The sequence below is a fragment of the Cavia porcellus genome, unplaced genomic scaffold (assembly GCF_034190915.1).
Source record: "Cavia porcellus strain 051 isolate PalLab524CR breed Dunkin Hartley unplaced genomic scaffold, mCavPor4.1 scaffold_3, whole genome shotgun sequence".
Lineage (NCBI taxonomy): Eukaryota > Metazoa > Chordata > Mammalia > Rodentia > Caviidae > Cavia > Cavia porcellus.
In genome coordinates this window covers 107,819,558-107,829,975 of record NW_026947486.1, presented here as the reverse complement: position 1 = coordinate 107,829,975, position 10,418 = coordinate 107,819,558, and the positions used below count along the sequence as shown (strand labels likewise).

General features: G+C 39.3%; 1 protein-coding gene across 1 annotated transcript; it reads left to right on the top strand.

Annotated features, from left to right (window-relative positions):
- The first annotated feature begins 699 nt into the window (after nt 1-699).
- On the top strand, nt 700-1,832 carry LOC134475380 (melanoma-associated antigen C2-like). The gene has a single exon (XM_063245651.1). The coding sequence runs from the start codon at nt 705-707 to the stop codon at nt 1,698-1,700; it is 996 nt and encodes a 331-aa protein (XP_063101721.1). The 5' UTR covers nt 700-704; the 3' UTR covers nt 1,701-1,832.
- Nucleotides 1,833-10,418: the final 8,586 nt, after the last annotated feature.

The window sequence follows — 10,418 nt, the reverse complement described above, 5'->3', positions numbered from 1 at the left end:
AAGAGATGAAGGAGGGGAAGTAAGGGGAAGAGGAAGAGGACGTAAAAAGAAATAAAATGTGTTATGTATCTACACCAGCTACCCACATGGGAATGTATTCATGGTGTACAGCAGACATGAACAATAAAATGAATTTATAAAAAGAAAAGGTTAAAAAAAAAAAACCGGTAGTAACATTGAGGGGACCATCCTCCCCCAAACTGTGGAGATCTCAAGGGGTGTGACCCCACTCCACCTTTCACCCCTGGAAATTCAGTCCACGGCTGTGCTTATAACCTGTAGCTTTCAGGCCCCCCAGTTCTTCTTGCAAGGGTTCCAGGACCTGGGAACTGAAGCCTTTAGCTGAGGTTTATTTCCAGCGGCCTGCATAGCAGAGGAGGCTCTGGGAGGAGAAGGCAAGTGAGCTGCACGTTCTGAATGTGTACCAAGGGCCCTGCTCTTCCACCCCGCTCCATCTGTGCTACTAGAGCCTCACAGTGTGAAAGTTGCAACCTGAAGACCTTCTTATACCTTCTTAGGGGAAAGTCTGATCAGAAAGACTGGAGTCTTGTGAGGCCCTCTGACACCACCTAAAAGTAGTCTGTTAAAACACTTTTGCCAGAGCCACCATGATTGAGTGTTTTAGCTGAAACATTCACTGTCTTTTCCTCCAGGTCCGTGGGATCCTTCACTTATATTCCTGCCTGTCGCCTCCAAGAATCATCATGCCCCAGTCTTTAAAGTGTTACTTGCTCACTGAGGAAGATCACCTGGATGTACCTGAAATGGAAATTGAGCCGATTTCCTCAGATGAGGAGCTTGAAGAAGATTCCTCCTCCAATTCATCTTTTCACTTTTCCTTCCCCTCCACCTCCTCACCCTCTGTCTCCTCTCTTTCATCCTTTTCTATGATGGCAGACCCCTTGGAGGAGGAAGAGGCGGAAGAGATGCCTTCTGCTAGTATGATGAGTAGTCTCCCGAGCCTTCCTCAGAGTTTTCCAAGCAGCTGCTCTTCCTCTACTTCATGGAGGAAGTTAGAGGAAGATTTCTTTAGCCAAGAAGACGAGGATACTGCACCCTTGATCAAAGATGGGCTAGATAAGAAGGTGGCTGAGATAGTGCAGTTTTTCCTCCTCAAATACCAAGCAAAAGAGCTTATCTCAGAAGCAGAAATGTTGGGTATTGTCACTGAGTACAAAGGTCACTTTCCTATGCTCCTTGGGAAAGCTCGTGAGTTCACAGAGCTGGTTTTTGGCATTTTTGTGAGGGAATTGGGTCCCAATAACTATACCTATATGTCTTATGACACGATAGATATCACCTTCCATGGAATGCTGGGTTGTGACCAGACAGCACCCAAGACCAGCCTATTGTTAATTGTCCTAGGGATGATTTTCATAGAGGGCGATTGCATGCCTGAGGAGAAGGTTTGGGAAGTGCTGAATGCATTGGATGTGTATGCTGAAAAGGAGCATTTCCTGTATGGTGACCCCAGGATGCTCATCACCAATGATTGGGTGCAACAAGGATACCTGGTGTACCAGCAGTTGCCCGATAGTGATCCTAAATGCTATGAATTCCAGTGGGGTCCAAGAGCCCATGCTGAGGTCAGTGAGGAAAAAATCCTGGAGCTTTTGGCCAAGCTAAAGGATACCATCCTTAGTTCATTTCCAGCCTGGTACAAGGATGGATTGAAAAATGTGGGAAAGCCTAGAATGTAATTGATGCAGCGTTTGGTGCTACAGTCGTGACCAGCACAAGCTCTAATGTCATGGGTAGCACCATTTCTGGAGGTCTGAGGCCAATTTTCCATTGTTCATCTGAAATAAGTAGCTGAGTTTTTAACTAGTGCCATGGTAAGGCCTAAGGCAGTACAGTGTTCTTTGTGTTCCTGTTCTATAAGAGAAACTGAAAATTGTATCTTCTTGGTGAAAGTGTTTTTTCACATGATTTGCTTTTCCAGTAGCAAATATAATGTGCTTCAATATCTTAGTTTAGGAATGTTAGCTATGAAGTAACTTGTTTAAGAACAACAGTTTACTGTTTTGTAAAAATAATTAAAAACTTCTGCTTTATTTTGTGAACAGGTCTGGGCAATATGGTATTGTAATAAGAATTTTGTTACAAATGCTATAATATTTGAACAGCAAAGTAGAAAAAATAAAAAGCACTTACTGTTTGTATTTTCTTATTTATTTTAATCTTTCTGTAAGATTAAAGAGATGCTTGGTTACAAAGAGCAAGTTTTAAATTTATAAAAATGTCTCACTGATTTTTTTTAGTTTATTGAACACTATTTGATAATTTGCTTTTGGAGGATGCTAAGAAATAGTGGGGGTACTAAGATAAGCTAGATACACCTCTCACCCCCCAAAAAGTAGAGTTCAGCTGTAGCAGTCATATTGGGAAGATGGTGATTTGTCCTCTAAGAACTAAAAAACAGGTGAAAGAAGCAGAGAGGAGGTGAAAGTCCAGATTCAAGAAGTTGAATTTATGTTTTTTTTTTTTTTTTTTTTCTAAATCGGTACCAGGGATCGAACTCAAGACTGCCTGCTTGCAAGGCAGGGGCTTATGCCGCTGAGCTAAACCCCAGGCCTCAAGAAATTGAATTTAAATGATCTATACCAAAGCAGTTTGGGGTTTGGGAAGTCACAATTACTTTCCCGTTAAATTTTAACTCAGAGTAACAACAGGGACCAGAATAATAAGTGAAATAAAAACCTGCTATCAAAAACTCGTAACATTTGCTTTTGGGTGGACCATAAATTGGAGAGAAATCTCCACCTGGGGGAGGTAAGGATGGGGTCTATAATCTTGGGCTGATGCCGTTGTACTCTGCATAAACTGTGTGTTCTATGCACAACAGCTGCAAGGTTTGCTTGAGAAATAAAATGGTACTTACTCTTTTGAAGTAGTGCCAGAAGCTTCCAGGCTGGCTCTCTTCCCTGACCTGGGAAATCCAGAGCCTAGTCTATTGAACTGAAACTTAATTAAATTATTTTGGGTGTAATTTGGCCAATTTAAGGAAGGCCTAGGATTTTGGTGAAGGATAAGTGCATGAAAACACTGGGTTGGATGTTGGAACAGCAAGCGGGGAAGTAAAAGAAGTTTGCCTTTTACTTCAGTTCTAAAATCTTTGACATGCCTCCACCTGGAGAAACTTTCAGAAGCAATTTATACAAGAGAACATTTACTGTGTTTAATACAAGAAGCAAGATTTTTGATTGTTAGTATTTTCTGACTGTTAAGCTAAATACTTCTGAGCTGTAGTGGGTAATGAAAACAGAAGCTTAGTTTTCCATAAGAGAGTGGGAGGGCCTGGAGTAGTTTCATGTTGGAAACAGTTTCATTCATTGCAGTTATAATATATGTTAAACACTATATTATTTTACTTACAATACGTATATTCCAGCAACCCCACAACACAAGACTTAAATCATCTTACAAAATTCCATCACTTACAGCACAGAGTAATTTTTTCACATGAGTAGTAAGTGACATGGCTAGAAATTGGCCCTGGGCCTAAATTCATCTAGACTCACACTGCCCCCGTTCCTCCTATCCTGAGACTGACTTCATCCAGCTAGTTCATTTCTCACTACTGCATGTCTCCCAACAAAAAGAAAGGCCTGGGGGAAAATTATTAAATCATAGCTAAACAAGGAAAGCAACAATGAGAGTAAAATGCAATTTGAGGATTGTGTAAGAGTTTTACTTAACTAAAATCCTCCTCTCCTAGGCTACATTGAAAGTAGTCTCCCTGGGTGCTGCAGCTGTTTGTAGGCTCAACATATTTCTGTTATAGCCCTCTTTTGATATGTCCCTTTGTGTTTCTTACCTAACTCTAGAAACCTGAACTTTTGCTCTACAAACTCATCACTGCAGCCCACTCTGAAGACTCTGCCCTGCTCTCAGTGGAACAGCCTTGAATCATGTGTGTTCCCTTTGAATAGCACCTTCCTAGTCCTTGCAGAAGACTCCTGAACGTCTCATTATTTACCCTGGATCCTTTGTGATAAGAAAAGCCCCTCTGATATATAAATGTCCATCTATTAGAAAGCTTCCATAAGCATTTTAGTACATTGTCAGAGTGTTTTCCAAATAGACTGTGAGGAGAATCTGATTTTCCACATAATCTGGCAGTCAGTGACAGGGCTAATGAAACCATCCTGATACTTCAGCAAAGAGTTTACAAGATGTATTATTTGAATCAAGTCACTGAACCATTCAGATAAATGAGCTTTCATAGATGTTCTAAAAACAAAGCTTCCCTTATAAACCTTCTGCATGGGAACAGACCATAGATATCAAAGTAAATAGCTATCTACAAGAGGCTGATTTACTTTAGAAAACCTGGAGTTCTTTAAGGAGGTAAACAGTAGTTTATTTATGAACAAGCTAGCTCTGATGAAAAAAAAAAAAAAAAACCGTCAACCTTGAGCTTGTTCTTTTCTTTAATCTTCCAAAGAGAAATGTTGGTTTGCAATATTCCAAAGACAACTGTACATGTTTTCAGGAATATTTAGTCATGACATGGTTAGCGGAGGCTCCTAGGGTAAGATATTTACCACATATCAAAAGATGAGAGGAAATACTCATCCTAAAGAGATTATATAGGTCATTGAAAGGACAGTTAAGAAAAGTTTTATTGAGTAAAAAGTTTGGCTATTACCCACTAAGATCCATAGATTTATTTTAAAAGAAGAGACCATTCTGTATTAGAAATCACTAGCCACATAGCAGTAATAAAAAGACATCAAAAGATTTTGAGGCAATGTTGACTCCACAGAAACTGTGCCAATAACTGAAGCAGGTTATGTTATCAAAATTATTTTTTATTAAGTGTTCTTGTAGCTTGCATCTTTGTCCCTCCAAAGCCTCATATGGCCATAGGTCGGGCTTTTCACAGTTGCATTGATGGTGTGTAGTGGTGGGAGTGGGCGATGCTGGGATTATGTATGTGATGCTGGGGTTAAGGGTGTGTAATGACTAATTTACCCTACTGATTGGTTTGCATAGTCCTGGGTGTGTGTGTTGGGAAGGCTCAATCTGGGGATGGGTGGCAAAACCCAAAGTGGGGGCGGCCTGAATGGAATGAAAGGGGTATGCAGGCTGCTGTTACTTCTTCACTGCTTTGTGCTTCGCTGCCCTCCTGCCTTCTGCCTTCATGAACTCTTTCTCCTCTGTGATATCTCTCTACTATACCTTCCTGTCTTGCAGTCAGCCAACAACTCTGAACTGTGATCCAAAATAAACCTTTCCTCCTATAACTTTGGGTTTCGGTGTCAGGTATTTTGTGTCAGCAATGTGGAAAGTGACTAAGACAAGTACCTTCTGTGTAGTAGCTTACGGGATGGACTAAAAGCACCCATTCCCGTCTTATCTAATCGTCCTCACCCCTGCTCTTGTCTTCATCAGGAACAAAGTGTTGAGATGGTGGAGCTAAGTTTCAAGCAGCTTGTATCCCTGGGTCATGTCAATCCTGAGACCAACTATATAATAATTTAGTATAAAATAACAAAATACCATAGACTGTGAAGCTTAAGCAAGAGAAATATACAGTGTCACAATTCTGGAAAATAGAAACCTAAGGTCAAAATAACTACCAAGTTTGATTTCTTCTATGGCTTCTCTATTTGCCTTTCTCATTAGTTTTTCATGTGGTATTCCTCCGTCAGTGTCCTAATATTTTCTCATGAGGATACCCATCACATTGAATAAGGTCCTCACTCATGTAAATCCATGTAGCCTTAATTATCTCTTGAAGACTCTAACTCCAAATACAACTAAATTCTAGTTAATGAATGTTAGGACTGGAACAGATGGATTTTAGGTGAAGAAAGACAATACCAATCACGACATTCTGCCATTTCAAATCATAACTAATATGTAAAAATTCTACAATCTTCAGTGGCTTAAATTTCAGTGATTTTTTTTATTCTATCAGCTTGCATTTATCTCTGGGACTACTATAGAGTTATGCTTTCTGTTATTAGGCTTATTTAAATATTTTACGCACAAAGGAAATAGTGCATATATTTGTATTGTAAAAAAAATTCCAAAATGCATATAAACCATAATTTTTCCTTTTATGATGTTTCTACAAATATAGCTCGTCTTTCAAAGTAAGTGCAATTAACAATGTGGTGTGTGTATTTTAAAAGCTGATTTTAGGCTTTTAGAAAGCTAGATATGCTATGAAGCATATGCATTTAACTATACATAGACAATGATAAGCATGTATAATTTTGCCACTTGCCTTTGTCCTTTTTAAGGACTCAATTTAATTTTCTCATAATACATTTAAGTCAAAGTGTGACATTATCTGAAGTCTGGGTCTTTTATTCACAATTAAGTTAAAATATTATTAGAGTGGACTCTAATTCAATGTAATGCATACCCTTCCTGAAGGAGGAAAAGGAGACACAGAGACATGCAAAAAAGGAAAATCCAGATGACAAAGCCTGTGGCAAAGCCAGCCATCTGCAAGCTCAAGTCTGGAGCAGACTTCTCCCTCAGAGCCCTTAGATGGAGTCAACTTTGTCAGCATCTTGATTTTAGACTGCCAGACTCCACTACTAGGAGACAATAAATCTTATGTTGTGATAATTATTGTAGAAGCCTGAACAAATGAATAGAGAGACTTATTAAAATCTATGTGGGATCTGTCTGAAACAGCACATTTCTATCCACCTTAAGTTTATAATTAATTTCTAGACTTAGACTTAGTGTAATAACAAATTGAACAAATCTCTTCCTGGTGGACATACAAGTTGTTCCTCACTTCTTGCTATAATTAAGAGAAAGGCAGTCAACAGCTTTGAACCTAAAGTCTTGGCCAACTGCAAGGTATTTTTATAAGAAATACATTAAGGAGGACATTGAGTTAAAATAATTAGACTATGAATGTACTACACTTTTATAAATATTTTTCCCAAAAATGTTCCTCTGTTATTATCCCACATGTTAATCTTTGCTACTGTGTTATATTCCTAAACACATAAGACTTTATAAATATTTTAAATTTTTGTTAAACTTGTAAATGAGAAACTGAGGTGATCTTGGGTTTGGTGATGAATGTTTTAGATGCTGCTTCAAAAGTGCCAACAATATAGGAAAAAATGGTAAGTTGAACTCCAATAATAATAAAAATTTCCACTCTGTGACAGACACTAAGAGAATGAAAAGTCAAGCCAGACACTAGGTTAAAATTTTACAAAACTTGTGACAAAGGAGATTTATCCAAGCGTACACAAAATCTTTGAAAACTAAACATTAAGAAAACATAAAATGCAATTACAAATAAGAAAATATCCAAACCAATGTTTTCTTACTCTGTATATGTATAGCGTGCGAGTGTATGAAAATATGCCATGTCATGTCATTAGGAAATTGCAAAATAATGTAAGAGATAACACTAAAAACATGTTAGAATTGTTGAAATAAAAATTGCTTAAAGCACTAAGTATTGACAAGTATATGAAGCAACTGAAGCAGTCATTGCTAATAGAATATTAATGGTGGAAACATGAGAGCATGTTATAGGCAAAAAAAAGAAAACTTGAAAGACTATATAAGGTATGACTGTAAACATATGACAATGTGAAACAGGCCAAACTACTGATATAGTAAACAGACTACTGTTCACCAGGTGTTCAGCAGCTAAAGATGGGAGACCCGGTAAGTAGGTGAAAAGCAAAAATATAAGACAGAAAATCAGTTGTGCATGATGCCATAATGGTAGATACTTGATCTTATATATTTGCAAAGATAGAAAACATGGAGAATGTTAAAATTAGCACTTCTGGCAGGATGGCAGAGTGCTAAGAAGCAAGAGAAGCAGAAAAATGTTGCTTTGCTGAGATTTGGTGTCTAGACACTGGAATACAGCAGTGTGAAGAAGAGAAGAAGGAGCCAAGTGGGTCCCTGAGACCCAGTAAGGATCAGAAGCAAGAACTGAAGCTCATGGTAGAGCAAAGAAAGAGGTTTCACTGAAAAAGGAGATGTCAGAAAGAGCTTTCTCCCAAAGCCAGGGCTTACTGCACAGGAGGGGTAGCTTGAACAGGTTGGTGCACAGTGACTCCTGGCGACCTCCGAGGCCTCCATGGTGAAACCTACCAGTACAAGGGAACAGTGGAAACAGTGCACCGCAGTGGCTGGTCAGTTATTTAGGTTCAGATCTCCCCCAGAAGTGGGCAATTGGTCAGTACCTACCATTGAGAGGGGCCAGCTGTACTCAGAACTCACAACAGTTGTGGGCCAACTCCATTCTATAGCTGCCAGTGTCAGGCTGAGGCTTCCAAATTCAAGCTGGCAGGAGGCCCATGAAGTGTTACAGGCTGAACCAATCAGTTTCCTGTCTTACAGCTGAAAATCATCCTGAACTTCAGTGGACCTGAAGAGACAGGCTTCCTGGGATTATCCACTATGCCACCATAGAGCTATGACTGCTTTGTTGGGATTAATCAATTCAGATCTGGACTCTGTCTCTCTCTATTGCCTACCAGTGACAGTAGAGCCATACCTTGAAGTCAACATTGTTCCCTTTTTCATTATTTTCGTGATTTTTCTTTTTTTATTGATTGCTCTTATTTTCCTATTAATATGAACATGGTTTCTAGTATTTTTGCTTTTGTACTGTAGTGTTCTTGTTTTTATTTTTCCTTCTCTCTTGTTTCTTCACCAGTTTCCTAAAGTTTGTATAATCATCCTTTGTCCTCTAGCCTTTTTCTAATTAGTAACTCTCCTATTGTTTTTCTATTTTCCTCCTAACCCCTGTTAAAATTTCCCTCCAATGGGTAAAATTACCATATAGAAGGTTTATTTATTGTATAAAATCTTCTGGTTCATTTAAGACATTTTTATATAATCATAATCTAATACATACATTTCATGATGGCAAATTAATAGTTACCACATTTGTCATTTTCTAGACTTTGATGATAGTGTTATTGCTGATCATACTCCTTTAGCCAAGGTGACACAATTGTTTTAATCAGTTGTTCTTCCTGGTGTACCAAGGCTGAGATTATGTAAGGGCCATAAACAATACTATAGGCCTGCACCAAAGAACCAGAGGCTGGATCAAGTAGGCAACAACTTGCCAACCCCAGAATTGAAGGGCCAGGATCTTGCTACAGACTCGAAACTTAAAATCTATGTTCACCAGAATAATATCTCTGAGAAGTAGTCATTTGCTAATCATTCGAAATACAAGCAATAAGAGGAGAATAAAAGATGGCAGAGTGCTGAATGTCAGGTTCTCACTTTCTCCAGAACAAAGTGTCAAGCATTTGGAAATGACAGCCTGAAGAGAAATCAAAAGATTCTAAACCAAAAGAGATCCACAGGGGAATTGGCATAGAAGGAGGAGAAAATTGGATTCACTGCTACGGGAGGAATGACACACCACTGCTGATCGGAGACCATAATGTACAACGTGTGGTTGACCTGGCAGAGGAGGGAGTGTGTAAAAGCCACTTGTGTTCTCAATGGGAAAGTGAGATCCAACCTGAATCAGGAGACTCTTGTGTAGTTGGAGGGAGCAAGAGGACATGAGACACTTTCCTGACTGGCCCACCCTATAGTCATCAGTGAATGAGCCAGAGTGCTGTCAAATGGCATCAAGTCACTCAGAGTAGCAGCTGGAGGAAATGACAGCTATGTTATTTCTAAGTATTCTAGGACTCCAATTCCAGCAGTATAACAGGCACAAGGTGGCTTCAATGCCAAAATCTGAGAGTGGAATGAGGGAAGAGCTGTCCAGTCACAATAAACAGCTGGCAGTTGGACATCAGACTGGGGTAAACTCAGCTGAGAAGTAGGAGCTGGAACACAGACTCCAATTTGGCAAACACCAAAAGACAATCTTAGCACTAGCAGTAAAGGACTAGAAGCAAACCCCTGCCCTGAGACACAATCAGGCAAGTAGCCTTTGGCAGGACAAGGGCATCACCCCTGCCCTGGGAGACAGATAAACAGCCTTTTCTAGCTGTAGACAATGCACTCACTCACTGCACCAGCAACGTCTGTAAGAGGAGTCAGCATTGTGGCCAATATCTGCTTCGAACTCAGTAGTAATCTTACTGCAGACTTGGTGGAGTTGTTCAGTTCAGAATTTGGCTCTGACTAGGACTCTCATTCCAAACTGGAGGCATCACATAAAATGTTCACTTTTTTTCCTATTTAAATATAATTGGTAGGAGATTGTACAACTTTTGACTGTCATTGTTTGATTTGCTTTGTCTGTCCTGCTTCTCTTCTCAACAGTCTTTCAATATTCTCTGAGATTTATAGGTAAGCAAATGAACATTGACTCTACCTTTTCTCTTTTACCTATAAATTCTTTTACTTTGTCTTTCATACTTTCTCTCCTGTCCTCCTCACCAACTTCCCAAATTTTGAGTTATTATGCTTAGTTTTTCAGCCTTGCTTCTACT